At 45.5% G+C, this 19,157-nt stretch overlaps 1 protein-coding gene across 1 annotated transcript in view; it reads right to left on the reverse strand.

Moving 5' to 3' along the window:
- Positions 1–166, reverse strand: part of CALN1 (calneuron 1) — a 118,958-nt gene extending 118,792 nt beyond the window's left edge. The window contains exon 1 of the mRNA XM_075720045.1: positions 49–166. Within this exon, the coding sequence (XP_075576160.1) occupies positions 49–166 (118 nt within the window). The remainder of the gene's footprint in view (positions 1–48) is intronic.
- Between the last annotated feature and the right edge of the window lie 18,991 nt (positions 167–19,157).

Consider the following 19,157-nt stretch of genomic DNA (forward strand, 5'->3'; position numbering starts at 1 on the left):
TTTCCCCATTCCCAGTCCCCTTTGGAAAACTGCAAGGACAATGCTCACCATCCAGTTCTTCCACGGAGATATTTGCTAGCTGTTCGCTGTCGCTGCCAGCGGAAAGTGAGCGGTTCAGGTAGTTGCCTTTATACAACAAGCCAGCTGTTACATGATGGAATGGCATCTTCTCCCTGGGCACAAGAGAAAAAGGAACAGAAAGGCTTATTTTAATTATTTGTCTTTGTTTTATTTGAATAGTGCAATAGCCTGCCTTGAAAGAGTAGCTGGACCAAAGCATCCTACACCAGGGAATGTGCACTGAAGTAGGGTGCATGACTGATGGATTGCAGATTTTATTTGTGTCTAAGACAGGAGCTAAACAAACAAACAAAAAAGCAGCAGCTTCTTTTTTATGCCAAACAAGAGACAGAACAGCGGTGCCTTAGGAAAATATGAATCTCTAGCACTCATACTGCAGCTTTCAGCATAGAGATTTGTTATTTGATAATAATTATATAGTGCATAGGGGTCTACATTGACATGCAATTAAGAAGTCATAGGATCCAGCAGCGCAACTTTCAAAGCCATGCAAGGGTCTGAACACCAGCTCTCAGAGCCCGTTCTGGAGCACCCAGACCCCTAAGATTGTTCAACCCCATCCGCCCAGAGCATCCATGCTGAGCGAGACACATATCGCACCAGTGCCTCCACTCCAGACTTCAGCGTCCCTCACTGAAAGAAGAAAATTCACATTCGAGCAGGGCCCAACAAAGAACATTTTCATCTCACAAATATGACAGCTAAGGAAAAATACTGCTCAATGGGAAGCTGTAGCAGAAAAGTGTTTGCAAACTTAGCAGGTATAAACACCGCAGCCTAGTGAAGGGCAGCCATCTGCACAGACAAAAGTGGAAATTACTGTCAGCAGCACTTACACATTGATTTAGGATACACAAGAAAGAGGCAAGTTTGCCAAAGTCAATTGAAATATTAAAAGGAAGATTTGTCATACCCTTGGCTGGTTTCAATCAGCGCAGCCTATTGCATTTTCTACTGTACATTTCCAGCAGATATAAATCAGCAGAGTCAACAGAGCCACCCAGACATCTGGCTGAGGATCTGACCCAGGGTCTCCACAGGGGCTGGAAGGTGGCCAGGACACACTGGGCAGTATGGTTTGGAACGGACCATTAATATAAATTTATATGGTAACTTTGGCAGATCTCACACAAGTCAGGGACATAGCCCCTTGGAAACAAACTCCAAGGGCATTCTCACTACAGCCATGCTGGGACATCAGCTTGCTTTGCCATAAAGAGATAAGTGCCACCTACTGATCCGTTCTCCAGCCAACACTACAATTACAAGGATGATCTGGCTCTTACTCAACCATATGTTCTTACCACAGTCAATAAAACAAATATATATACACACATATATATGCATTAATTTTTTAACAAATGCCTTCTTGCCTCACTGAGTTAGTAAAAGCTTTAATAGACTCACCAAGAGCAAACTAACCTCGAGACACAGGAAAACGAAGAAGACAAGCCGTGAGGTTTCTCTTGCACTGCTTAGCACGTACCTAGAATTTCTCTTGCAGTAATTATGTAAATAAATCCTAATCGTAATTTTAAGTATTTTTATTTGGGAGCCAGTTTCTTCAGCAGCACATTAGAAACTGTAAACAAGGTTTTCTTTTTCATTAAGCATATCTGTAATTTCCCAGCACTTGCCAATTAATGTATTTCATTCTGATATATTCTGATATATTGCTCACTCTGACATATTGCTCTGCACTAAGACAGGAATTTTACCTACCCACAGGGAGACACATAGGTGATACCAGCTTTGGTACCACTCTAGGTCCCAACAAGCAGGGCTGGAGAGACACTTCCAGCCCTTTGCACCGTCTTCATTAGATTCCAGTCCCACTACAAAGTATTCAGGCAGAAATTGATCCATGTTTTCTCTCAATAATCACACGCCCAATGTAAAAGCAATTACACTGATTTTCAAAACCCTATCAAATTAAAGATATTTAAATCTAACACCTGCAACAACCCACGCAGAGCTGCAGGGTGAGTTTGCACTGCAAATGCAGAATGCAATGAGCCCATGGGGCTGGGGACTGATGCCATCACACACCTGTCCTTGCCCCTGGGCAAAGGGAGCTCAGCCCCTTGTACTCCCTGAGATCACCCATGGTCAGAGTAGCTGTGAGCCATGGATTTAGGTGCACTAAAGCATTTCTGAAATCACTTTCTGTGCCTTCGCTTCTACAACCGTTAAAAAAAAAAGACAATCCATCTCCCCTGAGGGCTGAAGTGCTTAATATCAGCTCCCACCTGGGACCCTGTAATCATTTTAGTACTGGGGGGGACCCATGATATCCTAGAGGGAGAAATCCTGGATTAAATCCTACCACCTAGGTATATTATTTTTTAAAAAAATTTGCAATATTATTCAACAGAAACCCTGCAGAACTTCTGGAATTCAGCAGCTCTCAGCCTGCCTCCAGTTTTAGAAAGAGATGCTCAAAGCTGGACCAGCAGCAGCTCCAGTGCCAGATGTCCAAACAAGGATGCACAGCCACGCTTCAGGAGCGCTCAGCATCCTGCAGACAGGAGCTTGCTGTCAAAACTGAGCCTGCACAGGAGGACAAAAACAGCAAAAAGAGGCATTGCAAGGTGTGGGTTGTGGGAGAGTTCATAAAGCAAAGCACCATGTTTTGCAAAGAACCCTATGTTGGAACACATAAAAAGCTTAATGGAAATATGTAGGTGCCCGATGCCTGTCTGGGAACAAGAGGTCTGCCCTAGCACAGCCGGATCGGTCCAGGCTCATTTTGAATTTAGCCAAAATGTCTGTGTTAGAAACATGGTAACCTTAAGCTTGCCTATGGCTGCTCCTTCCAGTGCCAGCTGAGACCCTGGGTAACCTCAAACCATAAGTGAACCAGGGCTCATGGGCTCCACCCCACACCATGCTGATGCCCTTCCTGGGTACTAGTGCTGAAGTGCAGAGTGCCAACAGCTTTCTGTCTCTTCAACATGTTAAATAGGCAGCAATGTGCATTCACCTCCTCTGGGTGGGAATAGGGAAGATGCCCCAGCTCTTGCCCCATTTTAAAAAGCTGTATAACAAGTCTCCAAGCAGGCAGCTAAGCAGTGATCTTTGTTCTCCATCTCCAAGCAGTTGAGACAGACACATTTTCCAATGAGCAACTTGCAAACTGAAAGCTGTTTTCAAAGGCATAGTGGGATTTTTGAGCAATGAAATCTCCTTGAATAATATCATGAAAACATTGACATTTAACCAAAAGCCCTCAAAGAACCCATAAACGCGTATGGAAATGTTACCATGGTACCTTGCCAAGGTTTCAGTCTCTCTGCCAAGCTCACCAGCAGGTTACATCCCCCATAGCGCCCGGCAGCAGCACTGCCAGGCTCGCTCTTCCCTTTCAGCACAACCACATTTGTGAAATTTATAAGATGTTCATAAGCAATTTGCCATCAGGAAAAAAAGGCAGTTACACGATGCTCACATGTCTATGCTCGCTCCGGTTTGCATTCTTCACCAGCTCTTGCAATATGTTTTTCAAAAAGGCTTTCAGACCCAATTGAAAATCCACACGACTATTAAACTGGAAGGTTTAACTTAAGTATCAGTCAATGAGATGGAATCAGGATCAATTTATATTGATCTTGGATCTCCCTTGGTAGTTACCAATTTGAAAAGATTTCTTGCTAACTTCTCTCCTATGTGCAGTACCAAATGACACCCGAGAGTCGATGCCAGTTTTACTGCCTCCGGCACATAACACATAAGATCATTTGCACTGCGTGGGTGTTATGCCTGGCCAGTATCATGTATTCAGCTGTAATTTGGTGAATCCTGGCTGCTGCCCAGCAGGTTGTATGGGACCTGGGCTAAGAGGTCCCCATCCTGAATACTGACTGGCCCTGCAGCCACTGCCTCATGGGTGTCAAACAGACCAGGCAGAAATGATGCTGGTGGACAAATATGGGAAGCTGGTAAAACTGAGACCTCCATCTCTCCCTCAAATCTGGCTGAGGTTGAGCAGGGGGCTCAAGCTGATAGTATGGGAAAACACACATACATGGGTGGACAAGCACACATGTGCGGTACAGCAGCGGAAGTTTCATTTTCTTAGGAAACCAAGCTAAAAAAATACAGAAATACATAGAAAATCCATGAAGCAACCAGATGGTAGGGAAACTGGAACAATAGCTGTAAAGTCCCCCAGCTCACTCTAAAACCCTTTAAAAATTCATCAAATGAAGTAACGGTGTTAAAGATGCTTCTCTCTTGGCAGAGCAATATTATAACATCTAAGGAAAATAAGAGCAGTGACTTCCAAAAAAAATTATCTTGTTCTCCCCAGAGCTGAATGATTGCCATTATCTTTTCAGGTAGGCTGTGTAATATCTGGCTGGATCCAAAGGAAAGAGCAGAGCAAATACACCCTTGAGTGTTACCTGGGAAATTCCTGGGTTATTTGACCCTCCATGCTCTGGGCATGACACATCAGTCAGGGGACACAAACAACTTTCCAAAGAGTCTTCACTGCTATTCTGGTGCATCTTCCCTTCATTGCTGCCCATATACTAGTACCTTCCCTCTCTCCCAAGGAAGCAGTAACAGCTGAGGGTTGTGGTTAGCCTGTGCTCTCTGGCATGGGAGCAACTGAGCTGGACTAAATCCCCATGTCTGTGTTTGTAGCCAGTATAGTTCAGGGAAGACAAGTCAAGCATTTTGTTGCAGACACATGACTTTGGCAAGATCCTTCTGCTAGGTAGAGTACTAAGTCACTTTGTCCCTTATCACCTGCATTCACTGTTGCTAACAATAGCTTTAAAGATTTTTTTTTTAATTTATTTTGTGCAAAAACTTGGCACCTCAAATGCAATATGAGCCCAAGCTACCAAAGGAAAGTCTGAAGGGTCCAAAGAGTCTCATTTTGGCATTAGGACGAGCTCTGAGGGTGCAGAGAAGGGGAGCACATCAAGAGCTCTGTAATGAGGTGTGAGGATTTAAGCTGCTGCAATAAAATGCAGAAGTCTTGTTTAATCAGTCTCAACTCAGGTGCATAAAGAGACACAGGAATGAAAGCATGCTCAGGCAGATGGCTTTTTCTGTAGCTACAAAATCAATATAAGTGGGTCTTGGAAGGGCGCCTTGGGACTGAGAAAAATAAGGTCTGGTGCATAGGGAGCCTTAAAACAAAGCCCTAAAATAGATCCTCCCATGGAGGAAAATCTTTGAGGAAGTTTGTATTTTCTGACTATTGATACCAATAAAACCAAATCCCCCAAAACACATGGAAAGACACATTTAGGCTATATATAAACAGATCTATTGCAGGAAGAGGAAGACAAGAGCATCCCTGCTCCCAGTCCGCCACTGCAGCCTCCACAGAGCAGTAAACACACCATTTTTGGAAGCCAAATTTCCTCAGACTATAATGCAAAGTCATTGGGCTGTGAGTGCAAGTGATCCCTAAAGCTTCCTCTGAAAGGGTTTTTATTTTACTTCTGGAAAACGGGAGTACTCCCACTTTCTGGGAGCAGGGCTGTTTATCAGAAGCTAGACCCAGCATTTACACACATGATATTTTCAGGAAATTAATCCACCCAGATTAATTTCATATGTTATATAAGGATGTATGGACTGCAAACATGAGACCTTAATCCACAGTGCACACACACACATGAGATTCATTATGCGTTTGCTGGTGGTGATACAGGTACAGACTAAAACTGGCCCCCAGGGACCACTTTCAGCCCTGTCCCTCCATACCCAGATATGCCCTTGTCCTTAACACACCATACATGGCATTCGTGCTGTATGTGATTATTTATTGGAAAAAGCCTAAGAAAATATTCCCCTATTTCAGACAATGACAAAGAAAATGGAAATCTCCCGGTTGATAGATACTGGGTTGGGATTCTAGCAATATAGTTCCCCATGAGAATGAATGGGTAAAAGGACTTTACAAACCTTAGTCCATTTTCAGCATTCAAGGATGAAACTGGGAAGAAAGTTCTCTGAAATGCAGAAAAAAGGTCTGAGTGACAAGCCTAATGGACGTAGTGCCACAGAGGCACTTCATGAGTGACAAACTTCCAGGTTTGAGAACTACAAAGCAATAGGCACTTCAGATGGTTTTGTGCTGGTTTTTTTCCCCACCTTCTCCAGAAAGTTTGAAATTAAAAAGAAGAGGAAGGTCACTTTAAAAGACATCACATCACTAAACAACTGAAGCTTCATGGCTGCCTTTGAATTCTGCATGGCAGAAAGGAAGAGCTGCAGATGCCAGGTCAAGTATAAAATATACGCATTTCTTTCTGAAAGCTGAACATGTGAGAACACAGTGGGACAGTTTTAAACCATAGTTGTTGTTTGTTATTTTTTAACTATGGCCTAGGCTGATCCTCAGCTTAAACTGCCAGGAGGAGAGGACTGCAATGACTTGGTAGCTCTGTATCTCCAGGGCAAGCACATCACACACCAAGGGTATAAAGACTACTGTCAATTCCCAAACAGGCTTAAACCTGCATAATTAAACAACAATCATAACTGACTCACCAGCATTTCATCCGTTCACACAAGCTCCTCTTAGCCCCAAAACTCATCCTCACCTTTTGCACCCAGCAATCCTGAGCTTTTTTTGTTTCCCTCTCCCACATTCTGCCACTGAGCCACTTTCTGCTACTTCTGCTTCCCCCAGCCTCTGGCTGCAGGGGTAGAGTTTAGCCAGGATTAGTCAAACATTTCCATCTTCATATAAACCACAGTTGTCTTTGAAAGCTTCTGAGCTGATATTAAAAAGCAAAAGAAAAGCCAACAACACAAAAAAAATCTCCAAACTTTCCCCCCTCTAAAAATTCAGCTGGAAACTGGAAAGAATCAGTCTGGGAATGGAGCTTTTATCCCTGGGAAGGCTGCAGTATGCATGCACCAGCCTCCCGTTCCCTCCTATGGGTTCAGCTCCCCTCCAAGATGACAGGGCCCGTAGCATGGGGCTGCCAAGAAAAGACTGTTTGAGGACAAGGTAAGAGTTTATGAGACAAAAACCCACAGGCTACTTAAAAGCTCTGAAGTCTAAAGGCAAAGGGCTTCTGTGGTTGGAAGCTGAAGGCTATAAACATGCAAATTGGAAATTAAGCAAGAGTTTTTAATGGCAAAGGTGATTAACCACTGGAACAAACTACCAGAACGAGTGACACATTTCTGTCTCCCAGACAAGATCAGATGCCTTGCTGAGAGACACACTTTAGCCAAGCACAAGCTACTCAGCTCATTATTGGAATTAACTGGGTGAAATCTAATGGCTTGTGATATATTGTTTTCCAGATTAGATGATCTGACACTCCTCCTGGGCCTTAGAAACCAGGAGTCTGTGAAGATACTCCAAGGGGCTGAGCAGCATCAGTTGCGAGATGAGAACACATGCAGCTGATAGACCTGTCAGGTCCCTCTGCACTGTGCCAGGCACCTTCCACCTTACCTTCATTTCATTTTTCTCTACCAAAACTGTCCAGTTAATACTGCCAAGGGGAGCAATGACTACCCTGTGCCTACCCCAAGGGACTCCCTGCCAGCACAAAGCAGGAGCTCCTCCTGCCCACCCCCCCCGCCCCCGCCAGGCATTGGCTGCGGGGCACGGACAAAGTCAACACCAAGCACATGTAGCTGAGTACACATCACAGGTCAGTGATGCAAGAGAGGCTTTGTACCATCATCTGCATCTGCTTAGACCATTACACCAACCCTCTCAACAGTCTTTGCTGTTCAAATACAAAAATATCAGATTTTTCTTTTTCTGGAATACTTAGCTCATTTTTTTTCCGAGTGGGAGAACACAAGAAGATAATACAGAACTGATAGCATAGGGTAATGAGGTCCTTGTTGGCAGTAAGAAAAAAAGTATTGCAGAGTTTTTAGCTGAGATGAAGAGAATGTCAAAACAACAAGGAAATGACACTTGTGCATCTTTAGCCCCCTATAATGCATTTCTAACATGTTTCCCTGCTCTATTTAACCGTTTTCTCCTGCACTCACAACTGTTGAGTGTTTGCTTATTGAGAGTGTTTTGAGGATAGTTTTCTGTGCGTGCTTCTGTTCATTTACTTATGTCCAGTTGCCCTCACTTCACAGGCATAAATCAGACATGAAGACATTATGAGCAGCGATTCCTGGCACCCCCAGCACACTGAGAAAGCATCCTATTTAAGAAAACAATATACAATGGATTATTCATAACAGACTGAGTGCGTCACAGATGAGTAATTATAAACATGAAATATATCAATAATGACAATTTTTACAGCAGATTTAACAAAGTAACACACTACAACTAGCCTGTTGATTGATTATGTATTATTAATGAAATGCCAAAACATTTAGATTTTTTAACAGGACAATTAATTACTCCCAATAAATATGACTTATGCCAGGCCTCTTCTTTAAAGGAGACTTTTGGACATCTGGTGAGAGTTATTTTTTTAAAAGCAATAGCTGATGGTTCCTACAGAAAGTTCCCAAGGAGCTATAAGGACTAGAGTCGTCAACATATATCAGTGAGCCAGAAGGTAATTAAAGAGGCAAGGGTAACCATAACACAGGAATAATTTTCACATATATTGAGGTGGATCATAGTGCAAGATTCAAACCAAGATACGCTTCAAGCACTTCCCCACTGCAAATATTCAGGGCTATTATTTTCCTTGGGAAACTGTCTTCATACCCATACTATGGCCCAGCTTTAAAAGAGGATCCAGATTGAAAAAGAGGATCCCAGTTTGCTTGCTGGGAGAGGGTCAACTGACCCAAATGAAGACCTGCCCCAACAAGAAGTTTCCAGAACCACCAGGCTGGTTATTCTTAACTACTATCAAGCCAGGAGCAGGCTATGGTGAGAAAGGCTTCAGAGACTTTTGTGCTCATGGCACCACTTCTTGCAGAAAACTGGAAGTATCAGCTGCCTTTGGATGCACAGGACTTGTAGCACTACTACAGAAGGTGGCCAGGGCATCCATTGAATGGTGCATTGTCCACCCAGAGCAGCTGTTTAACTCCAACCACTACACTATTTAGCATCTTATGGGAAGAGTATATAGGTAGAACCCAAACCTGAAATGACCAACTGCACAGCAGTCAGCAGGAATGGACCTCCTCCAAGGGGTAAGCCCTGGAGCTCAAATGCTGCAAAGCGCTGAAGCACTCCCTGGGCTCAGCAGGATCTGAGCATGTGCTGGAGCGCCTCATCATCCAAGACCTTAACTTGCAAGAAACCAGATCCTATCAGAGAGAGCTGAGCTGCCTTGAGAAAGTCTGCACTTCTTTCTTTGCAAGCTACCAGTCTGTGGAATATTATAGCAAAGCTGTTCCAAGAAACCAAAATGATCATTTCCTGCTGGAGCGCAGTATTTAGCTCTTGGGGTGGCACAAATTACAGCATCCTTATTTTTATTTCAGTATTTATTTGAAGGAAATGTACAACAGAAATCTGATGCTGGCTGTATTTTAAACCCATGAGCACTCTGTAAACAAGCTAGACCCAAAGAAATTTGCATGTTTCTTCTTGAAACATAAGGAGAGCAAGCGAGACTGAATAATTGAAAACAGTTATGGAGACTTCATTTTCTTGTTTTTCCTGGGATTTGCTCTTGGGCTGGCTGCTCCCAACCTTAATACCTGGCAGGGATGATCAACTATTTGGAATCTCATTTGCATAACAGTTGACATGCTGGCAGCTCTCCATGGGGAAATCACTGCCCTGGCGGAGGTCAGCAATATGCAGAAAAAAATAGCATAGAGAGGACATTTATCTTAAACTGCAGTTTTTAAAAGGGGTCAGAGCAGAGTATCTAAGATCAAGGATGAATATATAAATATATTTCAAAGAACACATTACTGTGACATCCTTGGTAGCCTCTAGATATGTCCTCAAACCCTTTGAGCAGCTTGCCAACTAGCAGCACAAACATGTCTGGGTCTTCAAACACATGCCCATGGGGCATGCTTCCCTGGATGGGGGGGAGGGTGCGGGACACAGCGATCATGGGAGGCAATGGCAAAACTCCAGTTACCTTCACTGGGACAGGTTGCAAGCATCAGCAGTGCTCATCCAAGCCAACAGGCTATTTACTTAGCTGTTTGCCTAAGGCTTTGCAGGATTGGGTAACCCTTCAAAATGATCCTCGTATCTATGCAAACAGCTATGGTCCTGCAAATAGAGGAGAATGAAGAAAACCTCATTAAAGTGGATCAATCCCGGCACAGGCACAAGCTCACTGCAATTCATTAACTTCAGTGAAGCTCTGCCCTACTGACCTCCTTGCAGAATCAGGCCCTGACAGGAAGTGAGTACAAATGCAAAGAGAATTTAGGTTAGGAAGGAATTAAGCCAAAGTGGAATTTGTGCAGCATATCAGTGGCAGCCATTCCCTTGACTGAACAAGCTTCCAGCTTCTCAGGCTTGCTCGCATTATTGTTTAACACGCCAGCATCGAAGATACAAAGATCCCAAGGAAACTGTTTGCATACAGACGCTCTCTCTGCGCACATGTGCCCACCACGCTGTCACCTGTGTCATCCCATGCAAGCATCCTCCAGGACACTAAGTGACCACAAGCAAACCCAGTATCTGCTTATGCCCTATTTAAAAGGTGAAGCAGCCAGATTTTGACCCTTGCTGCATTTATAAATATCCAGATCCCTTCTGCAGATACCATGGGGAAGGACTTCAATAAACACACATGATGATGATGGAAATACAGGAGGGTAAGCAAAAGGGATGGCTCAGAGAGCCCCAAACCAGCACCTCCACCAAGCTCTCCCCAGCGCTGCTGGGCATTGGCTTACTGCTGGGGGTTTAGAGACAAACAGTGCAGCCACTGTGCCTCAGCACCCCACTTTGCAACACCTGCACCCCCCAAAGCTGCTGGGATGCTAACACAGTGGGTATGGCTACCAGCAACGAATGGCACGGATCTGAAACCTCCATCCGGGTTAAATGGCTCGATAATGTATGAAAAAGGGAGGTATATGCTGCCTGAAAGCTTCAGCTATGAACAGACCTTATGACAGCATGCAGTGCAGATCTTTAAGGTTTTCTTCTATTGCGCTGTAAAAATGTATATACAATTATGCCCAGTAAGCCTCCACAAGCAGATATTAAGTTCAAGAAAGAGAGGGCAGTTTTAGAGCCACCCACTGAATTTCTGTACATTTTCCATGTCCTGCCCATGCACTTCAGGTTCAACAGACTAAATCCACGCTGTGGCTTTAATTACCACTGCCTGATGTTTTTATTCTGAGAAACACTTTCACATTTTAGTGCTTTTATCAAAGTAGACTGCATTTAATTAAAAGCAGACCTATAAACCAATTTGTTTCTATTGCCCTCTTTTCATAATAGCCCAAGTATTATTGCATAATACCCAGTATTTACTTTAGTTTCTTGCTTACAGTTTTAACACTAACCACATTCACAGGTTAAAAATACAATTAAAGCCTACCCAGTCTTGCAAAGCTTCTCCATACGTTCCCCAAGTTAACAGCTGAGCTAACTAATGTATCTTTAGCTGTGGACTGTATAAAACTGAATAAAACTGACTTAGTATTGTTTACAGGACTCATAAAAAATCATTTCAGTTTACCTTAGCAAGTCACCTGGCTAAATTCAACATTCCCAACATATTCTGAAAAGGCTCTGCCTGTTTCATTTTACATCTCCTAATAGATTGCCTGCCATATTTCATGCTGAATCAATAAAGTTATATGTGCACAAATCGACTAAACTGATGTTTGCTGGTATTTCTAACACAAGTAGTTTTTCAATGTGTATTTTGTTCAGTTTACTATAATTCTGGAAGACAAAACATGCATAGTACTATCATCTCACTACTGGTCAAGCAATGATTTTGCTTAGAAATTAGCTCATTTAAAGAAGAATAAAATGAGAGGACTTGCATTGCATTGTAACTTACAGGAGAAGGTTTTCTGGAGGCTGTGTGAGATGCATGGTACCAGGCATTTAAACGTACCAAGACTGGGCTGGGATATAGCCTGTTGAAGGAAAGCCTGGACAAGTGGCCACAAAAATGTTGTTTATATATCCATCTATATTTTTATATACCCATATATCATGATATGGTAGGAATAAGCTGCATCAGCATAAACCTCAAGCACGTTATGATTGGACAAAAACTGCATGATAATAAAGTCAGAGAGAGTGTGAGTATGGAGAGAGGAGGTACGGCCCTGTCTCCCCATGCAGCTGAGACAGGAAAAGAAGGAGATTTTGTTTAAATTACCATTTGTGTGAACTATTTCTCTTTAAGTGTTTGGGGGGTTTTTTTGGTTGTTTTTTTTTTTTTTCGCAAGACAAGTTTTGCCCTGGGATTCAATAGCAAGGAGATGTTTGCAAAGTGTTTTTGTCCACTGATGAAACCCATCAGTTTGCAGGATCGCGCCCCAGCCTGCTCCTCCCCCACCAAAAAGCTAAGAGGTGGTGTTGTGAGAACCAGATGAGGTCTACACACCACCAGAGTGTACAGGACCAGAAGCCAGGTCCTACAGGATGAAGCCCTCCCCACGGGAGACCCCTGCGGTCCTTATGCTACCTGGAAGTTTCACCCGGTGCAGGGTTTGGCCTGGGTTCACCACCCTCCCCACCCGATCGGGATTCTGCCTGGAGATATGCAAACTGCCTCGTTGAAGCCAGGGCAGGGTATTTATCTACAGTTGTAGTGCAGAGACGATTTTATCTACAGGTACAGTGCATACTCTGAGGAAACAGTTAAGCATCCACAAAGACTCCAAAAACTGAAAAGATGAAGCTTCCCCTATCAAACCCTTCCCAGAAATAAACAGTTGCACTGCCACACATGCATGCCAGTGGGGAAAGGACTTGTGCAAAGACCCTCTCCCTCCCCAGAAGAAGCCAGCTGGAACATTCCTGGTTAAAAAATGGCATTAGGAGCTCTTACCTGGTAAAATTTGTATTCCCAGCTACCAGCACACCTACAGCACCAGGCTCTCACGAGGCATCGTGCAAGGGTGCAACGGCAGATTGTTGCAGGTCATGGAAGTTTACAGCCAGAAGCAAAAAAAAAAAAACCCAAAACAAAAACAAAACAAAAAAAATCCCCCCAAAGCCACAACATGACCCAAATGTTATCCCTGCAATGGTTGTCTCATTACAAACAAGATGAGATGAAGGAGGGGTTTTTACTTGCTCTGAGGCATCATATGGAGCTTAATCACAGGCAGTTACGTATATGGTTCTTTTGGCCTTCAATCAAGTGTGTCATTTTGTGGCAGCTGCCTACGTGATGTAAGCAACCTGGGTGATCCAGTCCTTTGCCAATCATGGCCTTGTGCAGCTATTTTACAGCTGAACAATGGGGAAACTTGATTTCCCAGGCAATGAGGACATCCTCTTGTAGTCCAGCAAGCACATCAAGGGAGACAGGATCACGCACCTCTCCTCCGGCGGAGTTACAGGCAACCACAGCCCAGCCAGACCTCAGCAAGCTATTCCCACAGCTGATCTTGTCCCGCTATCATTTCCTGGCGGAGCCCGTCTGCATCCTGACGACTTTCAACACACTCCAAAGCCACCAAGAGCCGAGACAAGCTTGCAAGGCACCCAGTGAATTAGTGCGACACAGCGTGGTGTGTACTAAGAGGGATGCAGCTGCTGCGTGGAAAACAGTAAAACTTGGTGGGTGGAAAAGGTCTGAGTTGCTGGTGAGTAACAGGAGAAACAGCTCACACTCAGGACACCAGCAAAGCATGGCAGCTCAGCCTTCCTTAATGCATTCCTTTTGCTGTTCAAGTGGGTAAATCAGGAGGCAATCACTGCAAATAATGTATTAAATCTGGTGATTGAAATTATATCTGAAATAAAATCATGCTGGGCTGAATTCATTAAAGGTATTAGTAGGCATCTGGGCGACAGGCAGGACCCTCTTTGGGAGTCTTTTGGTTGCCGACAGCAGCATCAGTAGGTGTTTGGGGCCAAATTCCTCCATCACGTACATTTGTTGATTTTGACAGATTCATTAAAACCCATCTATGCAAACAGATGGTGGATGCTCCCTCTGCTCTAGGATCTTCATTCTTATCTAACTCCATAAGAGCAGGACACCACATAGATACCGAGCACTTATTACATCATCCATGGTATGAACGAGGAGGGGGCCCAGAAATTAAGAAAAAGGACTCTCTGGGCAGCAAAAGTGATGTTACACCGCTCCATGGCAACTTGCATGCCTCTCTCCACAAACACGCGTGTGTGTGCCTACAACCGCACACAGCCAAAGAGGGGGGAAAAACCACCCGTGAGCAAACCACGCATGCGAGGGGACGGGGAACCAAGTGCTCCCGCGAGTCAGCGCGGGGACGGCCGGAGGGGATGAGCATCCGCGCCCGCAGAGCGCACCCCCCCGCTTCACCTTCGTCCCCGGACCCCGCTGCACACCGCGGGGGACCGCTCCGCCGCCGCCCCGTCTAAGCAAGCTGGTAGGGCTGGGCGAGCCCCCGCTCCGGCCAACAGGTCTGTTCCCCGCGGAGCACCGGCTGCCCCCCACCCGGGGAGGGGGGCAGCCGGTGCTCCTCCATCCTTCTTCGGGGTGTCACCCCCTCCTCGACTCACCTCTCCACCAGCCGGCTCCTCCGCCACAGGTTTGCTCGGCTCCTCTTCCCCCCCCCCCCCCCCACCCCCCCCTCCTCCAGATCGCTCCTGGCCGAGTTATTCAAAGGAGGATGGAGGGAGGAGGCAGAGAGAGGTCTGGGCGGTGAGGATGGCGGAGTGGAAAAAAAAAAAAAAGAAAAAAACCCCAAACATACGGCAAATACAAAAAAAAATTAAAAGATGAAATGAAATAGAAATAGATAATGCTGAATAATAATGCCGAGCGCGGGGCGGCGCGGCACGGCAGCGCGCTGCGGCTCAGCGCCCCATGGCCCCGCGCAGCCCCGAGCGCAGCCCCGAGCCCCGCCGAGCCCCGCCGAGCCCCGCCGCGCTCCCCCCGGCAGCCCCCGGCCAGGGCGGCGGCGCAGCGCCCGCCCGGGGAACACCCTCCGCCGCTGCCCACCTTGCGGCAGGGCCCCCCGCTAACCCTTTCCTCGCCGGCACCTCCGTGCCAGCCACCCCCTCATCCCACCCTCCCCACACACACCACCCCCCACCCCCCCCAAACCCCGAGGGATGCGCAGGGGAGAGGGGTCAGCCTCCGGCCGCTCCATCCTCCGCCAGCTCCCACTGCCCGTCTTTCCTCCCTCCCGGAGGCAGCTGGGAAAGACCACAACCCCCAATAGTCCACGACCCCAAAGGGATCACTAATGTGGGGCTGAGCCCCTTAGAAAGTTCGCTCTCTGAAAGCTCTCCAGGTCTCTTTTTAGTATGGAGGCGGGGTAAGCTGCCGGTGCTGTTTTTAGAAACAGCAATGGAGGAGAAGAAACCATGTCTGCACGTGTCTCCTGTGCTCCTGTGTGCACCAAGGTGTGCATCTCCCTGAACCCAGTGTCCCAGCCCAGCCAGCCTGCCTGACCCTCTGTTTGATGCTGAGGAGGGCAGAGGAGCCGAGCAGGTAGCTACAAATCACTGATGCTGGCAGCTCCAGAGGGGTCCTGACTTCTCCAGAGTGAAAGAGCAAGTGCTTAAAGGAGTGCACTTCTCCCGGCTTGCTAAGCATCTCCTTAGGCTTCTCAGCTGAGCTAAAACTACCACTGCAGATCAGCCAGGAGCTGATACCTTTCCTTACTGCAGTCATCTTCAGTAGGTTACCAGAGCTCTGTGGTGCACGCTTGTCTTTCCAGTTCCCTTTCTAAATGCACCAGAGGCACATGCTCTTTGGATCACTGCTCAGTATTGGCAAACCCACTGAAAACACCATACCTGGGGAAAGCTGGACCAGGGTACTTCCAGTGAAGACAATTTGGGCTAAATACATAGAGAGATGTTCTGATGGTGAAAGCAATTGACTGCAGAAGAGTCTCTAATGGGAACCCAACACTCAACTAAAACTGCCTCAGTTGGATCCCAAAAACAGCCTGGAAAGCCACCCAGCATCTACGGCAACACTCCTACAATTGTGTAAGCATTGAACAAAGCCTTCAGAGTAAGTGTCAATTTTATGGCTCAAAGGCATTTAATTCAAATCGTGCCTGTGTTGTACTTTCCTGATGTAAAATCCTTCCTGTCTCTTTCCTTTCAGCCTCATGGATCATGCCATTCCCGTGCTGGGATTTTACGATCAGAAGGAACATGATCACCAGCTCAGGAACCACGGGAAGATGGATTTTTGCTTTCTCTGCTCTCTATGCAAACTAGAAATCCCATCTCCATTGATACTAAACCATTTTTGCTTCACCAGCTCAGCTGTCTTGCCCAAGGATGGGATTTCTGCATCCTGCTGCCCCTTGCCCAGTGCCCGCACGCTGCCTGCTCACCAGGTCCTGGGCCTGGATGGAGGTGCAGGAATTTAGTCATGGTCCAAGTCCCTTATAAACCAACAGGGCTGTGTGGATCTGGCTACATCCTGCAACTTTACTGGTTTTATTAGGTTATTGGCATTCTTATGTCCAGTGAGAAGATAATTCCTGCTCCAGCAATGTGGCCCTCAGCACCATCAGTGGAAGGTGAATGATGGGATTGAATGCTTTCATCAGGGTGAGGCTCAGATCAATCTCTTCACATCCTTTTACTTTTCATTTCTTTTTTTCTTGATCCATAAGTAAACTTTCACCTGCAAGTCCTTCAGCTTCATCTGGGCTGCTTATGTGGGTAAAGTGGGGGCAAAGCCCCTCATTTGCAGAACATTATTCCCTGCCTTTAACTAATTGCCTTTCCTTCAGGTCTGGAAGACATTAGCCAAAAAGGTGCCAACCTTCATGGCTGAAAACGGTAGCTGGAAAATCCATTAGGCTAATGTATTTATTATTGAAAATTGTTAAAGGACCACCTTCTCATTAATCCCTAAATATATCCAGAATATCTCCAAACTTGTGTCTGCATAAACAAGACCAGCCGTTGGCCCTTTTCTCTTTTTCTTTGTTAAAATATAGAGCTGGTCATGTCAAACCCCCTGCTTTTAGAAGATGTCCTCAGTAGCAAGGCAGTTCCTGGGGCCAGCAGCTCCCTGAGGCCGGGAGGCAGCAATAGGAGAGTGTGTTCTCCAGAAGGAGGGCTACCTTGGAAATCAGCACTGTGACATTCACATTATGCTCCTGAAAATGATATGGTGAGAGACAATATAATACTAATGTGACAAAGTAACATGCTGAAAAATTATGCAAGGCAGGGAAGGTTGCTGTCAGAGTCCTGCCTAGCTGCCTGTTGGGGACCAGTGATAGTTGTCACTGTCAGTGCTGAGCTGTCACTCTAATAACAAGTGGATTATCACTTGATGTAATTTGCTATCAAGCTGTTCTACACCAGTCAGACTGATTACATTTGGGTACTACCCAGCTCATAGGGGAATGCTCAGCAAACCCATGGCTGCGTAGGCAGGGCAAGGTCTCCATTTCATTTTGGGTGCCTTTTTTGAGACCAGGGAAAGCAGTGGCTGAAGTATTGGGTGAACACACGATAAATATGGCAGCAATAAATGTGGCGTCCAAAGGGAGGCAGGGAAAGCCAGTGTATGATTTTACAGAAGGCCAGTGTCTTAAAAATATCCCTTATAATATCTAGATGTAAGGCCTGTAGGGTCAAACTTAGAGGTCCCTCAGATAAGAAACTCCTCTACTGAAATTAAATAATTTTGCTCGCTTAGGGATGACCCACTGAAATGAAAACTCAGAAAGATCTGTAAGGCCCATTGAAGTCAGGAGGTCTGTAATTATTCCCCACAGTATTGCGGAGGGGGTTTCTGTCCAGTTCAATTTTAAATGTCCTGAGAAATACACATTCAACCACCCCCTGGGTAACATGGGTCTCAAGAGTGGGATAAGTTTTTCAACTTTCAGCCTACATTTTTGTATTGCTCAATTTCATCCCATTATTTCTGATTAAACACTTTGTGGAAGGCATACAATTGCTCCCTAGACTGGATTTTCATGTTTTAATGATGGTTAATTATTCCAGGAGAAACTTTTATTTTCACTTTTTATTCATCTCACTTTTGCACTGGATGCTTTATTCTGAAGTTTAATTAGCACATTTCAGAACTAAATATCTAGAGTAAATCATTGCTGAGTGAGCTCCACTCCAGAATTTATGATTGTTGTGCACAGCCTTTATTGTACCTGCCAACTCAGGCAACTGATTTATTGATCGATGGGTTATTTGGGCCAGGAGTGAGCCAGTCGGGTACCGCAATGGGCTTGGGGAAGGGCTCTTGCACAGCCTGGCCCGGTGCTACTGCCCTTCCTTCTCCCCACTGCAGTGAGGAACAGGATGGATGAAGGTGCCAGTGATGATGGGTACAAAGTAGCGGCCTCCAGCTCCTTCAAACCCCAGTGAGGGTATTGCACACCCTAACAGCAGGTCTGGGATGCGGCAGCACTGGCAAATTCGCATCTCCAGCCCTACCATCTGCTTAGATCCAAGGTTTCATTTCAGCCTATTAGAGAGATTGGGGTTGGCTGCAAACATCAGATGTAGGCATAGGTTTGGCATGAGTCCATCCCCCTTCCTGCTGCCTCAGACGCCAAGATTTTGATTCAAGCTCATCTGCAAATGCTAAAAAAGCTTCAGTTTTGCAACAGAGTCCACGCTAGTGGAGCTCATCATGAAATGAGACCTTCGGGGCGGGGCGGAGATAGGACACGACAAACAAAAAATCCAAACTGAGAACTTTTAATTACATTATCTCAACAAACTAAAGCTATAGACAAATGCGATTACACCCACAAAAACCTGCTTGATCCCAACCCAGAGTTCAAACACTTGTGGCTTAGCTGGGGCCAGAAGAACATGCTGTCAAGATGAATGTACACTTACACTCTTCCCACAAGAAAGCTTGACATCCAGCAAACTCATACAAGGGGGTTTATCTCCAAAAAATCAACAGAAATGCCCATGTGCGAGAAAAAAGCACCTCCTATTCATGCTGCTGAGCAGACTGGTTTTACTCTTATTATTTATACAGAGCAGCTCTGGCACACTATGTAATAAAAATGGATAAGGTTTC

This window comes from Pelecanus crispus, chromosome 12 (genome assembly GCF_030463565.1).
Source record: "Pelecanus crispus isolate bPelCri1 chromosome 12, bPelCri1.pri, whole genome shotgun sequence".
NCBI classification, from domain to species: domain Eukaryota; kingdom Metazoa; phylum Chordata; class Aves; order Pelecaniformes; family Pelecanidae; genus Pelecanus; species Pelecanus crispus.